The sequence below is a fragment of the Aethalodelphis obliquidens genome, unplaced genomic scaffold (assembly GCF_003676395.1).
Source record: "Aethalodelphis obliquidens isolate GAN/ISIS:26980383/991018 unplaced genomic scaffold, ASM367639v1 scaffold84, whole genome shotgun sequence".
NCBI lineage: Eukaryota > Metazoa > Chordata > Mammalia > Artiodactyla > Delphinidae > Aethalodelphis > Aethalodelphis obliquidens.
Genome location: NW_020838028.1, coordinates 1,898,988 through 1,924,926, shown reverse-complemented (window position 1 = coordinate 1,924,926; position 25,939 = coordinate 1,898,988). Strand labels below are relative to the sequence as shown.

The following is a 25,939-nucleotide window of genomic DNA, read 5'->3' as shown; positions in this document are numbered from 1 at the left end:
TTCAAAAAGGTTGGTAAATCAAAGCTGAAGGACCGATGCATTGGAATTTGCTCTGACTACATAACACACCTAAATATAAATTTAAATGTAGACACTTGTGCATAGCCAAAGTCCACTGACTTCAAAAGAAAAGTTTAAAAATCCTAAGTATGCGATTAATGGTGAGACAAAGTATACTTTTGAATTAACATTTATTTGAAATATTTTCAAAATAATTTTTAAGAGAATATTATTTCCTTTCTCCTATCATTGATGGAGAAGAATCATTATCTTTCAATGAGGAATCCTGTCTCAAATATAGTGTGTTTGTGACATACAGTAGTTAAAACTATTGAAAGATATTAATTTTTCCACAAAGCTACCCACATAAAGAAATTCCTCTGCAACTGGGCACCACTGTACTTGAAACTTTCAGAGATCAGTGTCTTAACTAAGATTAAGCTACCCTATTCCCTACCTAAATCAATTTCACCCAAATGAGGCGTTTGTTTTATAATTCATTGTTACTCAGACTCCAAAATCAACCATCTGCCATCGGAGTTTCTGTACAGTAATTACGGGGACTATCCATTAGAACTGGCAAGAGTACAAAGTAAGAAAGAGGAGGGGGCGGGGGAAGAGAGAAACCAAGCCACTTAAAAAGAGATGGAAGGTGTGTGTATTTCACACTGACCCCTCCACATCTCAGCTCAGATGTCATCCATGAGGCAAAACAGAAGTTAGGAAGAGGGGTCAGGCCAGCTCCTCCCGGGGTTATCCGAACTGAAACCACACTGGGGACTGAGCACGCGCCTCTTACCTTGAAAAAGAAAGGCTTTCGTCCCATTATGTAGCCCGGGGACCTGGCGCACTCCGGTCGTGGACTCCCCAAGTCCTAACTCCGTTAAGACGTCAATCTGTTGGGAGGGGTCCACACCAAGCCCCCAGACTGGTGGGAGTGGGGGAGGGAGGAGGAAAGAAAGAAAAACCTCCGTCAAAATATAAGTCTCTTCCTCCAAGGCAGCAAAGAACCGCGTCTTAGAGACAATATTGGAAACTGACAAGAGGCGACTCCCTCCGCTGCCTTACCTGAGATCAGCAATCGAGATTTAAAGAGCAGAGCACCCAGTCCCATTTCCGTGACCTACTTTAAACCCTTCTCGGTGCAAAGTTCCCCTTGGCCCTCAGACCCTGGACTACGGGTGTGACCCGCCCTGCTGTCTCCAAGACAAGCACAGAAAAACATCCAAATCCAAACCCACCCCCTACTCCAAGCTTCCCACTCCAGACCTACTTCAGGTGGAGGAAGAGCGAGGCGTCCCCAGGCAGCTCGGGCTGCCCAGAGGCGGGGGCCATCCCTTCTCCCGCCCCAGCTCTGAGGCCACTCACCTGCTCCGAGACCGAAGAGCAAACAGAATGTTCTCAGTAAGACCCAAGACTCCATGGTGTGGATCTGCTCAGTCCATCGTCTCCCTCTTTAAAAATAAAAATCGAAGAGGTTCTTGGAATCAAGCGGGAAAGACAGCGTTTGTCTTTCCTGCCGCTGCCTTGGATTTACTGATTAGTAAGAGGAGTACGATTTGCTTGCCTAAGAAAAAAAAGGGAGGACCCCCCAGGCGCGTGAAGAACTTAGACCCTCCAACGCGCACATCATTCCCACACGCAGACCCAGGCGGCGGGGCGCGGGCTGGGAGGCGGCCCTGAGGGAGGGGTCGGACTCGCCGGGGGCTGCTCCGCCGGGGAATTAGCTCCGGAGCCGAATCAAAGCAGCCGAAGGCACTCACACCCGGAGGAAGGAAGGCCGCCCCAAGAAAGCCGGGGCTGGGGCGGCCCCGCACCCGCCTGTCTTCACCCCCGCCCGAACCTGTTGTAAAGGCAGAGACAATGGAGAGAGCGCTCGGAGACACACGGAGGAGAGACGGCTCTTCGGAGAGGGAGGGGCGGGCCGGGAGGCGGGGAGAGAGGAAGAAGGGAGGGAGCCCGAGGGCGAGGCCCCGCGCCCCGTGTCCCTCTCCCGCACGGGCTCCTCGGTCTCCAAGCCCCGTCTAGCGAGCCCCGGAGCCGTTGCAGCCTCCGCCCTCCTTCTTCCTCTCCCGCCGACCCCGGCAACGCCAACCTCCTTCGGGATCGAAAGATTCTATTTCAAGGTGCTAAGTTGATGGGCGGTCTTTGCTCTCACCCCGAGATTTCGGGCGCCTGTCTAGAAAGACTGAGAGAGAAAGGATCACCCAATCGCAGAAGGCGAGGCTAGAAGGAGACGCACTCGCCCGCCCTTTAGGCAAAGGCGGGAAGCCCGCATACAGTCGCGCAACCTCGGGGACTAGAGAGGGGACTCCCTCTCGGGGGGGTTGTGGAGGAAGACTGCGAAGGCAAGCTAGACTCCCGTGGTGGGGCTGGAAGTAGAGAGAAACTGACGGAGACGGGTGGCGAGCCTGGGAAGCCCTGGGAGCTCTGCGGGAGAGGTTCCCTAGCCGGGGCGGGGCGCTGGAGAGCTTCCCCAGTGCAGAGAGCGCAGTGGAGAACTTAGCCAGGAACTGCTGGACAGCTCCGGGACCTCGCGCGCGCCCTGCCAAACACAGCGCCCAGACCCGGGCTCTGGTTCTCCAGGACAGCAGGAGGCAAGGCCAACAGAGTCAGCGTGCCTGCCCATCCCGAAAAGAAGAGATAAAAGGTGATGATAGATAGATAGATAGATAGATAGATAGATAGATAGACAGATAGATAGATAGATGATCGATAGATAATGACACACACGGGCGATGGGGCCGAGGGGCAGAGAAACGAGCAGAAGACGACTACAGAGCCTGGGCAAGAGAGAAGAGCCACCCCATCGTTGACCACACTCATGCAGGCTCTACCCACCCTTCACCATATGCACCGAAACCGTAACAGTGAGGTCATTTGAGATCTAATTCTCAGCAGGCAAAAGTATACTTGAGGTTAACAGCATATAGTATTCTATAGCCCTTAAATTTTGAGGTAAATTTTGAATAATGACATTAAAGTCCCATATTGAAAAAGTAAGTTTCAAAAGCGACTAAATTGTTAATCTGTACAAAGATCAACTGAGTTTCTTAACTTTCCATCCAAACAAGTAGATTCTGAATTCTCCAAAAGGATCCTACCCAGCTAGTTACCAAAATACCTACTGGTAGAGTCTGAGGCTCCAGTAGAGCAACATGTACTATGTTATACTATAATGGAATGAGGGGAACATATTTAGCTCTGTCCTTGGAATGTTTAAGGGAAAAAATCAGAATCTGTAAGCTTTTCCAAATTAAGTTTTAATGATCTCTCGTCAGTTTTCCCATTTGATTCTATCTGTAATTTTGTAAACTTTGAGAAATATTCCAGTACATATATGTGATGAAATATTGTTTTATGTAACTTTGTAAATTTGCAAAACTACACAAAATGAAATTAACTGAATTGAATTGAATTAATTCAAAGGAAATTATTCACCATGAAATTAAAAATCTTTCTATAGAAGTACAACCAAAATAATGAACTGTAATAAGTATCTACAAAAGTTACATTAAAAATTGAAACATAAAATAAGAGGGAAAAGTAAATATACATATGCACACATATTTACATATAGACGTTCTCCTATCCTACTCGCACTCAACCAAATCATAGAATCAGGGGTACTCGCCAATCTCTGACTCTCACCTATGACATGCTGAAAGCTGGGGGTTAGTAAACTTGTCACACGTGCTTATGCTCCCTCCAGAAGAGTGGTATTTTGTATCCAGAATTAATCCAGTTGAACCTGCTATAGTAAATATGTGACCTAATTAAATTTATGGAAACCATTAAAATATGAGTACAGAGAAGAGCTGTTTCCATAAAATGGAAATGCAAAGCTTTAGAAAATCATAATAAAGGTGAATCATTGTATTATTTAGGGCAGAGGTTCTCAACCTTAGAGCTATTGACATTTTAAGGTTGGATAGCTCTTTGTTAGGATTGTCCTGTGCCTTGTAGGATGATTAAAAGCATCCCTGGTCTTTACCCACTAAATGCCAGAATTTTTAATATTCCATTTTATCTATATGTCTTATAACTATATCATTTGGTGTAGCTTTTTTTTTTTGCAGTAAGCGGGCCTCTCACTGCTGTGGCCTCTCCCGCTGCGGAGCACAGGCTCCGGACGCGCAGGCTCAGCGGCCATGGCTCACGGGCCCAGCCGCTCCGTGGCACGTGGGACTCTCCCGGACCGGGGCACGAACCCGCGTCCCCTGCATCGGTAGGCGGACTCTCAACCACTGTGCCACCAAGGAAGCTCCATTTTGTGTAGCTTTTTAAATTGCTGTTGTAGGGAATACAATATACATACTTTTCACCATCTACTCTAAAGTCCATGTGTTACTTCTTGAATTGGAACGTAGAAATTTTACCACCATATTGGTCCCTTTATCCTCACCCCTTTAAGTTGTGATTGTCTCCTGTATTAAACAGATCCTTTATACAATTTTAAAATTTTTGCTTTCAATCATTGTGATAGGCATAATAATGCTCTCTCCCCCAACACCCACCCACCCACCCACACACACACACACACACACACACACACAAAGGAATACTACCTTGCCAATACCATGATTTTAGCCCAGTGAAATCTGTTTTAGACTTCTGAACTACAGAACTGTAAGATAATAAATTTCTGTTGTTTTAATCACTAAATTTGTGGTAATTCGTTTCAGCATTCACAGAAAACTAATATAAATACTAACCACGTAAAGTTCAGTCAAAATGGTAGACTCTACTGACCCTGAAAGAATCCTCTTCTATTCATAAGTACATCACAAAGCTAAATAAAATTTTCAAGATTTTTTTATTCATAGATGAACTTTACATAAAAAATGAAAGAAAAAAATTTCCAGATGCTAGGGGAAAGCAGAGATAGCTGAAAATTGGCAGACAAAAGAGTAACCCATGCAATGATTGGGAGAGGGTAGGACACAGGGTTTCGGACACAGTAGGGGCCTTAAGACAATGGGGTAGGATTTTACCATCCACAAAAGAACTGGAAACAATAAATTATGGCCAAAGCCAGAAGATGTGAAGATGTTACTGATCCCTCCAATAAAAATAGGGAGATATGAATGATTATATTACACATATATTTTGCACAAATTGGCCCAAGAATTGACAAGAATGCTTGCCAGCTGCACATGACCATAGGTGGAAAACAAAGTCACCTGTAATAAATGTCAAATCTCAAGCCTTGGCACTTATAAGCACATGGTCCAAAATTACATCTGCACTGGTATAAGAAATTATAAAATCAGAAATTAGAATAAAACCCCTAGAGTCTCCTGAAGAAGCAAATGTAAAAATTCCGTTAAGGGAGCTTCCACAACTTCTGGCATATAAGAGAAAAAATTCTGATGAAGATATAATCACAATTAAATAATAACAATAATATCAATAGCAATAATAAATTGCACTGAAGTAAAATACCATGAAAATGAGTCAGGAGACAAACATACCAAAAAAAAAGAGAATTAGAATCTCATGAACTCAGAATATCAGAGAAACATGATCAAAAAGTATTTAAAAATATATTTTAAATGACTGGAGTTTTTTAAGGAATAGAAAAAAATAATGAAGTAACAGAACTGTATGAGGAAATATTAGGCAGATTTCAAAGGAAACCAAATAGAACTTCTAGACAAAAAAGCATATTTAAAAAAAAATTTTTTAAACACTGTTTAGAAAAAGCAGCAGATAGGTGGGAATGGGAATTGGTACAGCCACTATGGAGAACAGTATGGAGGTTCCTTAAAAAACTACAAATAGAACTACCATATGACTCAGCAATCCCACTACTGGGCATACACTCTGAGAAAACCATAATTCGAAAAGAGTCATGTACCAAAATGCTCGTTGCAGCTCTATTTACAATAGCCAGGAGATGGAAACAACCTAACTGTCCATCATTGGATGAATGGATAAAGAAGATGTGGCACATATATATAATGGAATATTACTCAGCAATAAAAAGAAACAAAATTGAACTATTTGTAATGAAGTGGATGGACCTAGAGTTTGTCATACAGAGTGAAGTAAGTCAGAAAGAGAAAGACAAATACTGTATGCTAACACATATATATGGAATTTAAGGGAAACAAAAATGTCATGAAGAACCTAGGGGTAAGACAGGAACAAAGACACAGACCTACTAGAGAATGGACTTGAGGATATGGGGAGGGGGAAGGGTAAGCTGTGACAAAGCGAGAGAGAGGCATGGACATATATACACTACCAAACGTAAAATAGCTAGTGGGAAGCAGCCACATAGCACAGGGAGATCAGCTCGGTGCTTTGTGACCGCCTGGAGGGGTGGGATAGGGAGGGTGGGAGGGAGGGAGACACAAGAGGGAAGAGATATGGGAACATATGTATATGTATAACTGATTCACTTTGTTATAAAGCAGAAACTAACACACCATTGTAAAGTAATTATACTCCAATAAAGATGTAAAAAAAGAAAAGAAAAAGAAAAAGCAGCAGATGAAATAGAGCTGAAAATTAGAGAACAAAAAAACCTGGGAATAAAAAGTGAGATCTGAAGATATTATTGAAAATCTGGCAAGAATGATACAAAGATGGAAAATGTGAACAGTGTTACAATTAGAAGATCCAAACACAATTACTTAGAGATGTAAAATAAGAGACTAGAGAGAATGGAAGTAGATAGTGTTATTGGAAATATTTAAACAAATAAGAGTGAAAAGCTTTCAAGAATTAAAGCATGCATGAGAATCTAATCCTGGGTGAGATGGAATAAGCACACCCCAGCCTCTCTCTCCCACTTAATGCTACCAAACCTGGACAGAATGCATGGAGTATTTGAGGACTCTGAAAATTAAGTAGTAGCAGGCAAATTGACAAAAAAGACCAGAGTTTGAAGTACCACCACAGTGACAGTGAGTAATTCTAAGAAATACACCATCACCCAAGTCACGGACTGCCTCTGGGTGGTACGCACATGAGATAAATCTAAATACACTACAAAGTCTTTGAAATCTCTCCAAAGAAGTCTAGTCAAAACTGACGGTCTAAACCCAACTGTGCCAATTGCCTGCTTTTAAAAAAAAAATTGACATTCTCCCTGGTACTTAAAATTCACAGTACTTACCATATTCAAATGTTCAAGATATAATCTGAAATTATTTGGCATAGGGAAAACCAGGGAAACTTCAACTTACGTAAGAAAAATGAAATCAACAGATACCAATGCCAGGATGACAATGATGTTGGAACTATCTGAAAAAGACATTTAAAAAGCTATTATAAAAATACTCCATAAAACAAGGGCAAACACTCTTGAAACAAATAAAAAGATAGGAAGTAGCAGCAACTAAATAAAAGATATAAAAAAAAAACAAAGTGGAAATTTTAGAACTGGAAAGCATAATAACTGAAATTTAATAACTCATTAGAATGGGCTCAGTAGCAGAATAGAGATAACAGAGGAAAGAGTCAGTGAGTTTGAAGACAGATCAATTGAAATGATCCAATCTGAACAACAGAGAGTGTTTTTTGTTTGGTTGATTCCTGTTTTTGCTTTTATACTGTTTTTGTTGTTGTTGTTACTTATTTTTAAGTGAATATAGCAACAGAAATCTATGAGACAAAATCACAATAACCTTAATGCTATTAGGGTCCCAGGAGAGGAAAAAGAGTTCAATAGCAAAAAAAGTATTTCAAGAAATAATGGCCTAGAGGCAGAGTCAAGATGGCAGTGTGGGAAAACGCAGAGTTAGCTTCTCCCCACAGCTAGGGCGCCTGCCACCACTGGAGATGGGAGGAACCCCAAGGTGAACCGGTAGGACATAGGGGGACTGAGTGGGGAGGAGAGGTGGAGGTCAGACAGGATTGATGCCCTTGAGGTCAGGGAGATCAGGAGAGGCAGGTGGAAGGAACTCGCTGGGAAGAGCGGGAGAGGAGCTGAGGATGATTGCCTGGCCAACTTGGGCGGGGAGCCTGCTGAGCTCGCAAGCCAATACCTCCCCTCCAAGCCCCATCCATGCTGCATGGGTCCTGGGGGTATAGGAGGGAGGCCAGGGAGATCAGGAGACGCAGACGGGAGAAGCCTGCAGCAGGGGCCCTCCAGGAAGTGGGAAAGGAGCCAAGGGCGTTTGACTCACCCACTCAGGTCCAAGGAGCCTGCTGAGCTCCCAGGCCAATCCCCTGCCCTCCAAAGCCCCCTCCAGGTCGCATGGGTCTTTGGGGGCATAGGAAGGAGGCCGAGGGGAGAACAGAAGAGGTAGGTGGGAGGGGCCCTCTGGGAGGAGCAGGAGAAGAGCAGAGGGTGATTTCCCCTCCAACGTGGGAATGGGAGCCTACTAGGCTGCCAGGTGAGGTCTCCTGCCCTCTGAGACCAGGGGTGGGGGGCACGCCTGGGTCCTTTTTGTTGCTTGAGACTAAGCTCCACCCCCCACAGCCCCTAGGGTCTTTTCCAGCCCTGTGGGTCCTGAGTATTGGCCCCGCCCACTGCCCAAACCTCACCTTTGCTAAGGCCCCACCCTCAACAGCCAAGGACTTTCCCTCCCACTTTTTTTTTTTCCCTCCTCTCTTTTACTATTGTGGTACTGGTATACCTTCTGGTTGTTGATTCTTCTATATTTTTATTTTTATATTCTTTCTAACATATCTGTTAGTTTCCTACTCTAATTTTATTTTTTACTTTGTTATTGTTCTTTTTTTTTTTTTTTTGGCTGCTCCACAGGGCTTGCAGGATCTTCATTCACGAGCCCAGGGGCGGGCTGAAGCTCATGCAGTGGAAGTTCTGAGTCTGAACCACTCTAACAGAGAACCTCAGACCCCAGGGAATATTCATTGGAGTGAGGTCTCATGGAGTTCCTCATATCAGCACCAAGATCCAGCTCTACAAAATAGCCTACAAACTCCAATGCTGGAAGCCTCAGGACAAATAACCAGTAAAACAGGAACACAATCCCACTCATAAAAAAAAAAAAATGAGATGGCAAAAAAATAAGTCACACATGAAGGAGCAAGGTGAAAACCCACAAGACCAAATAAGTGAAGAGGAAATAGGCAATCAAACTGAAAAAGAATTCAGAGTAATGATAGTAAAGATGATCCAGAATCTCAAGACACAGAATGGAGGCATGGACTGAGAAAATACAAGAAATGTTTAACAAAGATCTAGAAGAACTAAAGAACAAACAAACAGAGATGAACACAATAACTGAAATGAAAAATACACTAGAAGGAATCAATAACAGAATAACTGAGGCAGAAAAATGAATAAGTAAGCTGGAAGACAAAATGGTGGAAATAACTGCTGAGAAGCAGAATAAAGAAAAAAGAATGAAAAGAACTGAAGACAGTCTCAGAGACCTCTGGGACAACACTAGATGCACCAACATTTGAATTATAGGGGTCCCAGAAGAAGAAGAGAAAAAGAAAGGGTCTGAAAAAAATATTTGAAGAGATTATAGTTGAAAACTTCCCTAACATGGGAAAGGAAATGTCACCCAAATCCAGGAAGCACAGAGAGTCACATACAGGATAAACTCTAGGAGAAACACACCAAGACACATATTAATCAAACTAACAAAAATTAAATTCAAAGAAAAAATATTAAAAGCAGCAAGGGAAAAACAAAAAGTAACATACAAAGGAATCCCCATAGGTTATCAGCTGAATTTTCAGCAGAAACTCTGCAGGCCAGAAGGGAGTGGCAGGATATACTTAAAGTGATGAAAGAGAAAAACCTACAACCAAGATTACTCCACCCAGCAAGGATCTCATTCAGATTCGATGGAGAGGTCAGAACCTTTACAGACAAGCAAAAGCTAAGAGAATTCAATACCACCAAACCAGCTTTGCAACATATGCTAAAGAAACTTCTCCAAGTGGGAAACACAAGAGAAGAAAAACAGCCACAAAACAAACCCAAAACAATTAGGAAAATGGTAATAGGAACATACATAATGATAATAAACTTGAATGTAAATGGATTAAATGCCCCAACCGAAAGACACAGACTGAATGGATACAAAAACAAGACCCATATATATGCTGTCTACAAGAGACTCACTTCAGACCTAGGGATACATACAGACTGAAAGTGAAGGGATGGAAAAAGATATTCCATGCAAATGGAAATCAAAAGAAAGCTGGAGTGGCAATACTCATATCAGATAAAATAGACTAAAGACTGTTACATGAGATAAGGAGGGACACTACATAATGATCAATCCAAGAAGAAGATATAACAATTATAAATGTTAAGGCACCCAACATAGGAGGACCTCAGTACATAAGGCAAATGCTAACGACCATGAAAGGAGAAATGGACAGTAACACAATAATAGTAGGGGACTTTAACACCCCACTTACACCAATGGACATATTATCCAAACAGAAAATAAATAAGGAAACACAAGCTTTAATGACACAAGAGACCAGATAGATCTAACTGATATTTATAGAACATTCCACCCAAAAGTGGCAGAATACACTTTCTTCTCAAGTGCACATGGAACATTCTTCAGGATAGATCACATCTTGGCTCACAAATCAAGCCTCGGAAAATTTAAGAAAATTGAAATCATATCAAGCATCTATTCTGACCACAAAGCTATGAGATTGGAAATCAATTACAGGGAAAAAAACTGTAAAAAACACAAATACATGGAGGCTAAACAGTGTGCTACTAAATAACCAAGAGATCACTGAAGAAATCAAAGAAGAAAATTAAATAATACATCAAAACAAATGACAACGAAAACACGACAACCAAAAACCTATGGGACACATCAAAAGCGAGTTCTAAGAGGGAAGTTTATAGCAATTCAATCTCACCTCAAGAAACAAGAAATATCTCAAATAAACAATCTAACCCTACACTTAAAACAACTAGAGAAAGAAGAACAAAGAAAACCCAAAGTCAGTAGAAGGAATGAAATCATAAAGATCAGAGCAGAAATAAATGAAGTAGAAATGAAGAAAACAATAGCAAAGGGCAATAAAACTAAAAGCTGGGGGCTTCCCTGGTGGTGCAGTGGTTGAGAGTCCGCCTGCCGATGCAGGGGACATGGGTTCATGCCCCAGTCCTGGAGGATCCCACATGCTGTGAGCGGCTGGGCCCGTGAGCCATGGCTGCTGAGCCTGTGCTCCGCAACGGGACAGGCCACAACAGTGAGAGTCCTGCGTACCGCAAAAAAAACAAAACAAAAAAACCCCCAAAAAAACTAAAAGCTGGTTCTTTGCGAAGATAAACAAAATTGATAAACCATTAGCCAGGCTCATCATGAGAAAAAGGGAGAGGACACAAATCAATAAAATTAGAAATGAAAAAGGAGAAATCACAACTGACACTGCAGAAATACAAAGGTTGTAAGAGACCACTATAAACAACTATATGCCAATAAAATGGACAACCACGAAGAAATGGACAAATTCTTGGAAAGGTACAATTTTCCAAGACTGAACAAGGAAGAATTAGAAAATATAAACAGACCTATCACAAATAATGAAATTGAAACTGTGATTTAAAATCTTCCAACAAACAAAAGTCCAGGACCAGATGGCTTCACAGGCGAATTTTATCAAATATTTAGAGAAGAGCTAACACCCATCCTTCTCAAACTCTTCCAAAATATATCAGAGGGAGGAACACTCTCAAACTCATTCTACAAGGCCACTATCACCCTGATACCAAAACCAGAAAAAGATATAACAAAAAAAGAAAATTATAGATCAATATCACAGATGAACATAGATGCAAAAATTCTGAACAAAATACTAGCAAACAGAATCCAACAGCATATTAAAAGGATCATACACCATGATCAAGTGGGATTTATCCCACGGATGCAAGGATTCTTCAATATATGCAAATCAATCAATGTGATACACCACATTAACAAATTAAGGAATAAAAACCACATGATCATCTCCATAGATGCAGAAAAAGCTTTTTACAAAATTCAACACCATTTATGATAAAAACTCTCCAGAAAATGGGCATAGAAGGAACCTACCTCAACATAATAAAGGCCGTATATGACAAACGCACAGCAAGCATCATACTCAATGGTGAAAAACTGAAAGCATTTCCTCTAAGATCAGGAACAAGACAAAATGTCCACTCTTGCCACTCTTATTCAGCATAGTTTTGGGAGTCCTAGCCATGGCAATCAGAGATGAAAAAGATATAAAAGGAATACAAATTGGAAAAGAAGGAGTAAAACTGTCCCTGTTTTCAGATGACATGATACTATACATAGAAAATCCTAAAGATGCCACCAGAAAACTACTAGAACTAATCAATGAATTTGGTAACGTTGCACGATACCAAATTAATGCACAGAAATCTCTGGCATTCCTATACACCAACAATGAAAAATCAGAAATAAAAATTAAGAAAACATTCCCATTTACCACTGCAAAAAAAGAATAGAATACCTAGGCATAAACCTGCCTAAGGAGGAAAAAGACTCAGAAAACTATAAAACACTGATGAAAGAAACCAAAGGTGACATAAACAGATGGAGAAATATACCATGTTCTTGGATTGGAAGAATCAATACTGTGAAAATGACTATACTACCCAAAGCAATCTACAGATTCAATGCAATCCCTATCAAACTACAAATGGCATTCTTCACAGAACTAGAACAAAAATTTTTAATTTGTATGGAAACACAAAAGACCCCGAATAGCCAAAGCAATCTTGAGAAAGAAAAATGGAGTTGGAGGAATCAGGCCCCCAGACTTCAAACTATACCACAAAGCTACAGTAATCAAGACAGTATGGTACTGGCACAAACACAGAAATATAGATCAATGGTACAGGATAGAATGCCCAGAGATAAACCCACACACATATGGGCACCTAATTTACAACAAAGGAGGCAAGAACATACAAAGGTGAAACGACAGCCTCTTGTGCTGGGAAAACTGGACAGCTACATGTAAAAGAATGATATTAGAACACTCCCTAACAACATACACAAAAATAAACTCCATATGGAGTAAAGACTTAAATGTAAGACCAGACACTATAAAGCTCTTAGAGAAAAACATAGGAAGAACACTATTTGACATAAACTACAGCAAGATCTTTTTTGACCCACCTCCTAGAGTAACAGAAATAAAAACAAAAATAAACAAATGGGACTTAATTAAACTTAAAAGTTTTGCACAGCAAAGGAAACCACAAACAAGACAACCCTCAGAATGGGAGAAAATATTTGCAAATGAAACAGACGAAGGATTAATCTCCAAAATATACAAACAGCTCATGGAGCTCAACATCAAAAAAACAAACAATCCAGTTAAAAAATGGGTGGAAGACCTAAATAGATAAATAGACATTTCACCAAGGAAGACATACAGGTAGCGAAGAGGCACATGAAAAGATGCTCAACATCACTAATTATTAGAGAAATGCAAATCAAAACTACAATAAGTATCACCTCACGCTGGTTAGAATGGCCATTATCAAAAAATCTAGAAACAATAAATGTTGGAAAGGGTGTGGTGAAAAGGGAACCCTCCTGCACTGTCGGTGGGAATGTAAATTGATACAACCACTATGGAAAACAGTATGGAGGTTCCTTAAAAAATTAAAAATAGAACTACCATATGAAAGAGCAATCCCACTACTGGGCATATACTCAGAGAAAACCATAATTCAGGAAAAGTCATGTACCACAATGTTCATTGCAGCACTATTTACAATAGCCAGGACATGGAACCAACCTAAATGTCCATCCAGAGATGAATGGATAAAGAAGATGTGGCACATATATACAATCGAATATTACTCAGCCATAAAAAGAAATGAAACTGAGTTATTTGTAGTGAGGTGGATGGACCTAGAGTCTGTCATACCGGGTGAAGAAAGTCAGAAAGAGAAAAACAGCTACCGTATGCTAATGCATATATATGGAATCTAAAAAAAAAAGAAAAGAAAAACGGTACTGATTAAGCTAGTTGCAGGGCAGGAATAAAGAGCTAGACATGGAGAATGGACTTGAGGACACGGGGTGGGAGGGCACAGCTGGGGTGAAGTGAGAGTAGCATCGACATATATACACTACCGAATGTAAAAGAGTTGGCTGGTGGGAAACAGCCGCATAGCACAGGGAGATTGGCTCAGTGCTTTGCAATGACCTAGAGTGGTGGGATAGGGAGGATGGGAGGGAGGCTCAAGAGGGAGGGGATATGGGGACACGTGTATGCATATGGTTGATTCGCTTTGTTGTGCAGCAGAAACTAACACAGTATTGTGAAGCAATTATACTCCTATAAAAATCGATTAAAAAAAAATATATATATATACATTAAAAAAAATAAATAATGGCCTTAGACTTCCTTAATCTGGAGAAAGACATAAACTTAGCAGATTCAAGGAGCTCAGTGAATTCCAAATAGGATAAATGCAAAGGAATCCATGGCCAACCATATCATAATCAAACTGCTGAAAACAATAGAAAAACAAAACTATCACAAAGAAAAAATTTTGAAAGCAACCAGATAAAAATTACACGTTACTTATAGGGAAGGAACAGTTTAAATGAATGCAGGTTTCTCATCAGAAGCCATGCAGGCCAGAAGGAAGGGAACAACATTTTTTAAAGTGCGCAAAAGAATTCTGTCATCCCAGAATTCAATATCTGGTGAAAATATCCTTCGGGAATAAGGATGAAGGGAAAGTACTCTCAGATTAAGAAAATCTATAAGAACTGGTTTCCAAAAAACCTGTCCTAAAAGAATTGCTAAAGGAAATCCTTCAGACAGAAGGGAAATGATAATAGAAAGGCAACCAGCATATCAGTAATGATGAAATAGCAGTAGAAATGGTAAATATCTGGGTAAACACTACAGATAATTCTTCTCTTGAGTCTTATAAAATACGTTTTATGGTTTTATTAGTTGTCTATTGATGCTATAACAAATTACCACAAACTTAGTGATTTAAAATAAAACAAATTTATGATCTTACAGTATTGTAGGTCATAAATCTGACACTAGTCAATAGGCTAAGCTCAAAGCATTGACAAGGCTGTATTCCTTTCTGCAGGAGAATCCTTTTCCATACGTTTTGCAACTTTTAGAGAGTGTCTGTGTTCCTTGGCTCATTTCCCCCTTCTCGTATCCTCAAAGCCAGTAACAACAGACTAAGTCCTTCACACAGTGCATTCTCTCTGATTCTCTGACTATAGTTCAGAAAGGTCCTTAACTTCTAGGGATGTATATGATGACACTGGGGCTACCTCATAATCTAGGATAATTTCTCCATCTGAAGGCACTTAGCCTTAATCACCTGTACAAGGTTCCTTTGCCATAGTCGTAGGTTCTGGGGATTAGAATATGGACATATTTGGGGAGCCATTATTCTGGCTACGATAATGATTGAAAGAAAATATTTTAAAGTACTCCAAAAGGGTTTCAATGTTTGTAGATTTAATACATAAGACAACCACAACATAAAGAGATGAGGATAAAGGTACCAATATGGTAGAAAAGTTTCTATATTCCAACTGAAGTGGTAACATATGGACTCTAAGTAGACAGTGAAAAGTTAAGTATGTATATTGTATTCTCCAGAACACTAATTTTAAAACCTATACAAAGAGATATAGTTAAAAGAAAGAATAGATAAAATAAAATGGAATATTAAAAAATGTTCAGATAAATTAAAAGAAGACAGGAAAAGGATTGAGAGGAACAGATAAAAGAAGGAACAAAGAGAAAAGAAATAATAACATGGAAAACAAAATCCAAACATATCCTTATTGCATTAAATGTAAATGGACTAAAAAACCAACAATTAACATTAAAAGACCAAGACTGTCAGAATGGACTTGAAAAATGTATCCCAACTATGACCTGTTGAAAGATACTCATTTCAAATATAATGTGGTAAATTTAAGGTAAAAGTATTAAGAAAAGATATACAATGTAAAGGTGAATCAAAAGAAAGTTGGAGGGCTTCCCTGGTGGTGCAGTGGTTGAGAGTTCGCCTGCCGATGCAGGGGACACGGGTTCGTGCCCCGGTCTGGGAAGATCCCACATGCCGCGGAGTGGCTAGGACCATGAGCCATGGCCACTGAGCCTGCGCGTCCGGAGCCTGTGTTCCACAACGGGAGAGGCCACAACAGTGAGAGGCCTGCGTACCGCAAAAAAAAAAAAACCAACAAAAGAAAGTTGGAGTGACTATATTAATAACAAACAGTAAATCTAGAGCAAAGAAAATTACCAGGAGAAAGGGGTACATTACCTAAAAATAAAATGGTCAATTCACAAAAAAGACATAACTATCCTATATGTGTATGCTCCTAATAGCAAAACTTCAAAATACTTGAAGCCCTAGAGAAATGGTGAACAGAACTGAAGGAAGAAATAAGAAAATCCACAATTATATTTAGAAACTCCCTGCATTCCTCTCTCATAATCAGTGGAAATCTCCAGTCCCAGATGGTTTCAATGCCAAATGCCACCAAACATTATCACATAGACCTTCCAGAAAATAGAAGAGGAGGTAATATTTCCCAACTCTTTTTATGAGACTAGCATTACTCATACCAAAACCAGACAAAGACAATACAAAACAAAAAAAGGAAACTAGAACATAGATACAAAATATACCTTTTGAACATGGATACTAAATATATCTTTTGAACATACATGTAAAATCCACTATAAAGTATTAAAAAATAAAATCTGCCAAAATATAAAAAAGAGTAATAAACTGCAGTGAAGTAGGGTTCATCCCAGGAATGCAAGGTTGAGTCAATATTTTAATCAGTCAATGTAATCCATCACATTTACAATCTAAAGAGGATAAATTATGTGATCATATCAATTGATGCAAGAAAAGTATCTGACAAAATTCAACAACTATTGATGATAAAATAAATAACTCACTGCAAAGTAAAAGTAGCAGGAAACCTCCTCAGTATAATAAAGTATATTTTAAAAGATTCTACATTAACAAGACAAAAATGTGTTGAAGTTTCTAATCAATGCAATGAGCCAAGAAATAAAAGCCATTCAGATTGGAAAGGAAGAAATATTTTTTTCCCTAGATGATTTGGTCATCTACATTTAAAAATTCCCAAAGCATCTATGAAAAAAAGCTACTAGAATTAGTAAGAGAGTTTAGCAGTGTTACAATGCCAACATACAGAAACCAATTATGTTTCTACATGCAAGCAAGTAATAACTGAAAATATCAATAAAAAGCAATACCATTTTATAATAGCATTAAAATGGATAAATCTAAATATAGACAAGATTTTACACTGAAGAGTACAAAATATTGCTGAATGAAATTAAAGAAGACCTAAATGGATGAAAAGATTTAACATGCTCATTCATAAGAAGATTTAATATTTTTAAGGTATCAATTATACTCACATTTATCTACAGATTCAAGACAATCAAAATCTCAGTAGGCTTTTTGGCAGCAATTGACAAGCCAATTATAACATTTATATGGAATATACAATGGAATACTACTCAGCCATAAAAAAGAACAAAATAATGCCATTTGCAGCAACATGTATGCAACTAGAGATTATCATATTAAGTGAAGTAATTCAGAAAGAGAAAGACAAATACCATATGATATCACTTATATGTAAAATCTAAAATATGACACAAATGAACTTATCTATGAAACAGAAGCAGACTCACAAACATAGAGAACAGACTTGTGGTTGCCAAGGGGGAGGGGTTGGGGGAGGGACAAAGTGGGAGGTTGGGGTTAGCAGGTGTAAGCTTTTATATATATAATAGATAAACAAAACGTCCTACTGTATAGCACATAGAACTATATTCAATATCCTATGATAAACCATAATGGAAAAGAATATAAAAAAAGAAAGTGTATTTTTTATATATTTTTATATATATATATATATATATATATATATATATATAAAACTGAGTCACTTTGCTGTACATCAGTAATTACCACAACATTGTATATCAACTATACTTCAATAAAAAAATAAATTTAAAAAAATAAAATTTATATGTAAAAGCAAGGAAAATTAAAAAGCCTGGAAAAGCACAAAATTGGAGTATTTATACTACTTCATTTCAAACTTGTAGGACATTTTGTCCTATCTAAAATGTTCATAAGACATTTGGTCCATGCCAAAAGGTCCTTGATATTTGGTCATATTTGGTCCTGTCCAAAACGACCACGGAGGCATTTGGTTCATGCCAAAAGGAAAGTTTCTTGATATTTGGTGCTATTCCAAAACCACCTGACATGAACCAAATATGCTCATGGATATTTTGTATAGGACCAAATATCAAGGACCCTTTGGAATGGAACAAATTTCTTATGGATGTTTTGGACTGGACCAAATGTCTGCTAACTGACTTCAAGATTATACTATAAAGCTACAGTAATCAAGATGGCATGGTATTGGGATAAGGATAGACATATCTACCAAAGGAATAAAATAAAGAGTACAGGAATAGACTCACATATATATGATTAATTGATTTCTTACAAAGGCACCTAGATATATCAATTTATAAAGGATAATTTCTTTAACAATGACTCGAACAACTGGACATCCATATGGGAAGGAAGGAAGGAAGGAAGGAAGGAGGGAAGGAGGGAGGGAGGGAAGAAGGGAGGATAGAAGGAAGAAGGAAGGGAGATAATTCTTATTTGTAACCTTTATCTTGCACCATATACAATAATTTACCTGAAGTGGATCACAAGCTTAAGTATAAAAGCTAAAACTTTAAAAAGAAAACATAGGTAAAAATCTTGTGACTTGGGTTAGGCAAAGATTTCTCAAGCAGGGCACAAAATTCACATAAATTAAAAGAAAAAAATGATAAGTAGTCCTTCAAAATTAAAAACTAGGTTTTTGGAAGGCACCATTAAGAAAATTAAGACAGGTACTTCCCTGGTGGCACAGTGGTTAAGAATCTGCCTGCCAATGCAGGGCACATGGGTTTGATCCCTGGTCCTGGAAGGTCCCACATGCTGTGGAGCAACTAAGTCCATGCGTCACAACTACTGAGCCCACGTGCCATAACTACTGAAACCTGCGCACCTAGAGCCCATGCTCTGCAACAAGAGAAGCCACTGCAATGAGAAGCGCTCGCACCGCAACAAAGAGTAGCCCCCACTTGCCGCAACTAGAGAAAGCCCGTGCACAGCAACGAAGACCCAACGCAGCCAAAAATAAATTAAAAAAAAAAAGAAAATTAAGACAAAATACAGAATAGGAGTAAATATTTACAAAACATGTATCTAATAAAGGACTTGTTTCCTATTATATAAGGAAGTCATACTGCAGTAAGACAAAAGGTTTTTAATTTAAAAAGAAAACAGACAAAATATTTAAATAGACTCTTAACAAAAGAAGATATAGGGCTTCCCTGGTGGCGCAGTGGTTGAGAGTCCGCCTGCCAATGCAGGGTACACGGGTTCGTACCCCGGCCTGGGAAGATCCCACATGCCGCGGAGTGGCTAGGCCCGTGAGCCATGGCCGCTGAGCCTGCGCGTCCAGAGCCTGTGCTCCACAACGGGAGAGGCCACAACAGTGAGAGGCCCGCATACAGAAAGAAAAAAAAAAAAAAAGAAGATATAAAGATGGCAAAAATGTTCATGAAAATTGCAACATCAGCAGTCATTAAAGAAACCAAATTAAAACCACAATGAGATGCACACATATTAGAATGGTTAAAATTTTAAAAACTGACAATTTCAAGTGCCAGTAAGATACAAAATGACATGAACTCTTATTCTTTGCTGGAGGGAACGAAAATGTACAGGCCCTTCAGAAAACTGTTTGGAAGCTTCTTATAAAGTAAAATATTCACTCCTAGGTATTTATTTACCCTAGAGAAATGAAAACAGATTTCTTCACAAAGACTCATAGTAGCTTTATGCATTTTAACCAAACGTAGAAACAACCCAAATGTCCACAGACTGATAAATGGAAAAAAAATTGTGGTAAATTCATGCAATGTAACACTATTCAGCAATGAACTACTCATACATGCAGCAATACACTGCTTTCACATGTTGTTGACTGTGACGAAACCTGGGATGATGAGAGGGTGATTCCTGACTCATTTTGTCGTTTTCTTCATTTTACACTAACAATCATCAGAGTACCTTGGTTTCTGTCCCAGGGCTCAAGGCAGAGTGGCTCAGATTTATGTAACCAACCACAGAGTTGAACACCTCCCTTACCCCACATGTCTTTTGAAAGAGCCCAACACTCCAATAACATTAAAATACCAAATAGAAAAAGTGAAAAAGAAAAAAAATTAGAAGAAGCAGTATCTCAAAATGAAAATGATTATGTACAATATGAAAAAAAGAATGGTAAGTGGGAGAAGAGAAGTTATTTAATGCCTTTCCTTCCAAAGCACACTCACTCGTGACAGTAGAAGGTAAAAGAGGTGCCCATTTGGAACATGGAAGAAGGTTAGGTTTCAGTCAACATTCTTTATATTCTCCCCATACTTTGAACTACTCACACAAATCAACTGAAACGCTCTAAGAAAAATAAGGGAAGTAGTGCTTCAAACCCAGTACTAGGGGCAGTCTGCAAAAAGGAACAAGTTGGAACTTGGTCAGGAGCTCCAGGTCAAGGCCCTGGCCCACCTCCTCTTTCCTGAGCCAAACACAACCTCCCTGCATCTGTCATCAGGATAGCATAATAACGAATGCCTAGCTATCCCAGGGCTGCGGAGGGTCAAGTCTACTTTGAAAATTGCCAGGCAGTACATAAATGCTAGTTCATTCTGTTGTTGTCACATTAAACTGTGCCACATCAAGGTTAGCCTGTTTCTGTCATTTCCCTTTGTGATTCAATTACTGTAATGCAAAATATTGGTAATTAAAATCAGTGCATGAGAATAGGAAAGGAAAAGAGAACTGAAATATGTAAATGGTTAACTAAATAGCACTGTTAGCTAGTGAGCCTTATTGGTTGAAAAATATATGTATTTTTAAAATTTTATATATATAACTATATATATATAACTATATATATAACTATATATAAACCATATAACTATATATATAGTTCTGAGGACAGGACTGACTTACTGGCTTATCAAATGTTACCAGTCTGCAAGAGCCACGAGTCATTGGTTTAAAAACGTATCCCACCATGCAGCCCTTATTTTTAACTGCCAATAGACAAGCAGATTGAGCATTGGCTGCTTTTGCCAATACACTACAGGACTTAGTGTTCATATGAATAGAATAAAGCATCCATGTGGACCCAGCTGGTCTGCTAGCTTCTGGCCTTGCTCAAGGTTTTCTATTAAAGGATGGGGTTTTGCCTAACATTAAGAGACAAAGTAACCCTCCCCAGAAGGGCTAAAGGTCAGAATATTCTCTTTTTTTTTTTTTTTTTTGCTGTACATGGGCCTCTCACTGTTGTGGCCTCTTCCGTTGCAGAGCACAGGCTCCGGACGCACAGGCTCAGCGGCCATGGCTCACCGGCCCAGCCGCTCCGCAGCATGTGGGATCTTCCTGGACCGGGGCACGAACCCGTGTTCCCTGCATCGGCAGGCGGACTCTCAACCACTGTGCCACCAGGGAAGCCCCAGAATATTCTTAATGATATCCAGAAGCCAGCTTTACTTATATCAGATTTCCCCCTTCATCTTGTAAACTTAACTCCAGAAATGGTAAATACAGAAGTTATTAAAAATTCCATTTTAAGAGGAAGATTTTTATTTGATTCTGCCTCTGCTATCATCAAAAATCATTCTCTTTTTCTAAGGCTATTCATAGCCCACATTGTAAAGGAAATTGATTAAGTTCAGACCTCAAGACACAATAATTCATCATCTTTCCTGACTCATTACATAATTCTCAGTGCTTAGTTACTGACATTAGAATCTTCTTTTTGATGAACATGTAGTTACTAGATGGGAAGTTCAGACCAGGTTTCCCAAATTCACGGCTTGAGAACAAGGATAAATTTATGTTAGTATCTTAAAGAGGCTGGCAGGGACCCAGATTCAGCATAAGCCTGGCCAAAGTATCCATTCACACATATCATCAAATCCTCTGACAGAAAGAAAAGCCTCAAGAGTTGTGTCACCCTGCCAGAGCCAGACTCTATCTCCAGCTTTACTGTCTTGGCCAAAGGCTGGAGCTGAGAAGGCAAACAGAACGACATAGCTGCTGAGTGAGCAGGTAAATAAATGTGTTAGTGGTGCAGGGGGTCTTCAGGTCATCCTCATCCTTTCCCTGAGCTGGACTCTTACATTCACAGAGTTAAGTCAGGGACTTGCTGGGAAGACTGGCCATCACTCACGATCACTTAATAGGAAAGCTTGAAAAGTTCTCATTTTGCAAGCTAAGACTCAGACAAGTCAAGCAATTTGTTCAAAATCACACAACTAATTAATTTCAGAGCTAGCTCATAAGCCTTGTTTGCCTCATTTAGTCATTTATACCACAGATATTTGTGAAGGTCCAACTATCAGCACCATGTTCCGTGCCTCAGATCAGCAAATCTCAACTAGGGCCCAGGCACCACTTTGGACAAAGGGACCTTATAAAGAGTGACAGATTAATCTAAAAATATAACTGCTGCTTCTTGATGTTCCAAGAAAATCAAGAGGCACCACCCACATGGACTTTCATGAACAGCTACATGAAATCCCACCTATATCTCTCTGACCAAATCTCTCATTAACTACCCCTGAACTAACTCTGCCCTAGCACTTCTTGGGTGTTCCTTGAACCATCCAAGCACACTCCTGACCCAGGAACTTTGCACATCCAGTTTTTTCTGTCTGGAACACTCTTCTCCCACACAGCTGCTTCACTTCTTTCAAGTGTCACCTTCTCAGTGAAGTCATTCCCAAATGGCCCTATTCAAAATTGCACCCCCTATACATTTCTAGTACTTCCTACCCTCCTTATTTGCTTAATTTTACTTATTTATACATTTATTATTTACTTGCTTATTTGTTCATTGTCTATTTTCCCCCACCCAAGGATGTAATCTCCATTTTCCACAGGTTTTTTTCACTGATTTATTTATTTTTTTAAATTTTTGTTGGAGTATAGTTGATTTACAATGTTGTGTTAGCTTCTGCTATACAACAAGGTGAATCAGTTATACATATACATATATCCACTCCTTTTAAGATTCTTTTCCCATATAGGCCATTACAGAGAATTGAGTAGAGTTCCCTGTGCTATACAGTGGTCCTTATTAGTTATCTATTTTATATACAGTAGTGTGTATATGTCAACCCCAAACCCCCAATTTATCCCTCCCCTCTTTTTCCCTGCTGGTAACCATAAGTTTGTTTTCTACATCCTTGAGTCTACTTCTGTTTTGTAGATAAGTTCATTTTTTAGGATTTCACATATGAGCGATATCATGTGATATTTGTCTTTCTCTGTCTGACTTACTTCACTCAATATGACAATCTCTAGATCCATCCGGGTTGCTGCAAATGGCACTATTTTGTTTTTTTTTTATGGCTGAGTAATATTCCATTATATATATGTACCACATCTTCTTTATCCATTCATCCATTGATGGACATTTAGGTTGCTTCCATGTCTTGGCTATTGTAAATAGTACTGCAGTGAACATCGGGGTACATGTACCTTTTCGAAGTATGGTTTTCTCCAGATATATGCCCAGGAGTGGGATTGCTGGGTCATTTGGTAGCTCTATTTTTAGATTTTAAGGAACCTCCATACTATTCTCTACAGTGGATGTGCCAATTTACGTTCCCACAAACAGTGTAGGAGGAATCCCTTTTCTCCACACCCTCTCCAGCATTTATTGTTTGTAGATTTTTTTTGATGATTGCCATTCTGACCTGGGTGAGGTGATAACTCATTGTAGTTTTGACTTGCATTTCTCTAATGATTAGTGATGTTGATCATCTTTTCATATATTTTTTGGCCATCTGTATGTCTTCTTTGGAGAAATGTCTATAAAGATCTTCTGCCCATTTTTTGATTGGGTTATTTGTTTTTTTGATATTGAGCTGCATGAGCTGTTTGTATATTCTGGAAATTATCCCTGGTCAGTTGCTTCTTTTGCAATTATTTTCTCCATTCTGAGGGTTGTCTTTTCATCTTTTTTATGGTTTCCTTTGTTGTGCAAAGGTTTCAAGTTTAATTAGGTCCTATTTTTTATTTTTGTTTTTATTTTCATTAATCTAGGAGGTGGACTGAAAAAGATCTTGTTGCTATTTATGTCAGAGAGTGTTGTGCTTATGTTTTCCTGTAAGAGTTTTATAGTATCTGGCCTTACATTTAGGTCTTTAATCCATTTTGAGTTTATTTTTGTGCATGATGTTAGGGAGTGTTCTAATTTCATTCTTTGACATGTAGCTGCCCAGTTTTCCCAGCACCACTTATTGAAGAGACTGTCTTTTCTCCATTGTATATTCTTGCCTCCTTTGTCATAGACTAGGTAACCATAAGTACATGGGTTTCTCTCTGGACATTCTATCCTGTTCCACTGATCTATATTTCTGTTTTTGTGCCAGTACCATACTGTTTTGATGACTGTAGCTTTGTAGCATAGTTTGAAGTCAGGAAGCCTGATTCCCCGAGCTCCATTTTTCTTTCTCAAGATTGCTTTGGCTATTTGGGGTCCTTTAAGTTTACATACAAATTGTAAAATTTTTGTTCCTGTGAAAAATGCCATTGGTAATTTGATAAGGATTGCACTGAATCTGTAGATTGCCTTGGATAGTATAGTCATTTTTATAATATTGATTCTTCCAATCCAAGAACATGGTATATCTTTCCATCTGTTTTTGTCATCTTTGATTTCTTTCATCAGGGTCTTATAGTTTTCAGAGTACAGGTATTTTGCCTACTTAGGTAAGTTTATTTCTAGGTATTTTATTCTTTTTGATGCAATGGTAAGTGGGCTTGTTTCCTTAATTTCTCTTTCTGATCTTATGTTGTTAGTTTATAGAAATGTAACAGATTTCTATGTATTTATTTTGTATCCAGCAACTTTACCAAATTCACTGTTGAGCTCTAGTAGTTTTCTGGTGGCATCTTTAGGATTTTCTATGTATAGTATCATGTTATCTGCAAACAGTGACAGTTTAACTTCTTTTCCAATTTGGATTACTTTTATTTCTTTTTCTTCTCTGATTGCCATGGCTAGGACTTCCAAAACTATATTGAAAAAAAGTGGTGAGAGTGACATCCTTGTCTTGTTCCTGATCTTAGAGGAAATGCTTTCAGCTTTTCACCATTGACTATGATGTTAGCTATGGGTTTGTCATACAATACATGGCCTTTATTATGTTGGCCATGTATGTAGCCATACATGTAGATTCCCTCCATGTCAACTTTCTGGAGAATTTTTAATAATAAATTGGTGTTAAATTTTCTCAAAAGCTTTTTCTGCATATATGGATGTGATCATATGGTTTTTCTTTTTCAATTTGTTAATCTGCTATATCACATTGACTGATTTGCGTATATTGAAGAATCCTTGCATCCCTGGGATAAATCTCACTTGACCATGGTGTATGATCCTTTTAATGTGTTGTTGGGTTCGGTTTGCTAATATTTTGTTGAGGATTTTTGCATCTATGTTCATCAGTGATGTTGGCCTGTAATTTTCTTTTTTTGTGGTATCTTTATCTGCTTTTGGTATCAGGGTGATGGTGGCCTCAGAATGAGCCTGGGAGTGTTCTTTCCTTTGTAATTTTTTGGAAGAGTTTCAGAAGAGTAGGTGTTAACTCTTCCCTAAATGTTTGATAGAATTCACCTGTGAAGCCATCTGGTCCTGGATTTTTCTTTGTTAGGGGTTTTTAAATCATAGTTTCAATACTTGCGATTGGTCTGTTCATATTTTCCATTTCTTCCGGGTTCAGTCTTGGGAGATCGTACCTTTTTAAGAATTTGTCCATTTCTTTCAGGTTGTCTATTTGATTGGCATATAATTGCTTATAGTAG

The 25,939-nt window shown here is 39.0% G+C and overlaps 1 protein-coding gene across 2 annotated transcripts in view; it reads right to left on the bottom strand.

Moving 5' to 3' along the window:
- Positions 1-2,006, bottom strand: part of NELL2 (neural EGFL like 2) — a 378,516-nt gene extending 376,510 nt beyond the window's left edge. Inside the window, exons 1-3 of one of the 2 annotated variants that reach the window (XM_027093488.1) lie at positions 1,844-2,006; positions 1,369-1,454; positions 800-928 (exon numbers count right to left, since the gene is read on the bottom strand). In XM_027093488.1, coding sequence (XP_026949289.1) covers positions 800-928; positions 1,369-1,423 — 184 coding nt within the window. In that variant the 5' untranslated portion in view covers positions 1,424-1,454; positions 1,844-2,006. Of the gene's footprint in view, positions 1-799; positions 929-1,368 lie in introns of both variants that reach the window. The other variant, XM_027093487.1, reaches the window with a different exon arrangement.
- Positions 2,007-25,939: the final 23,933 nt, after the last annotated feature.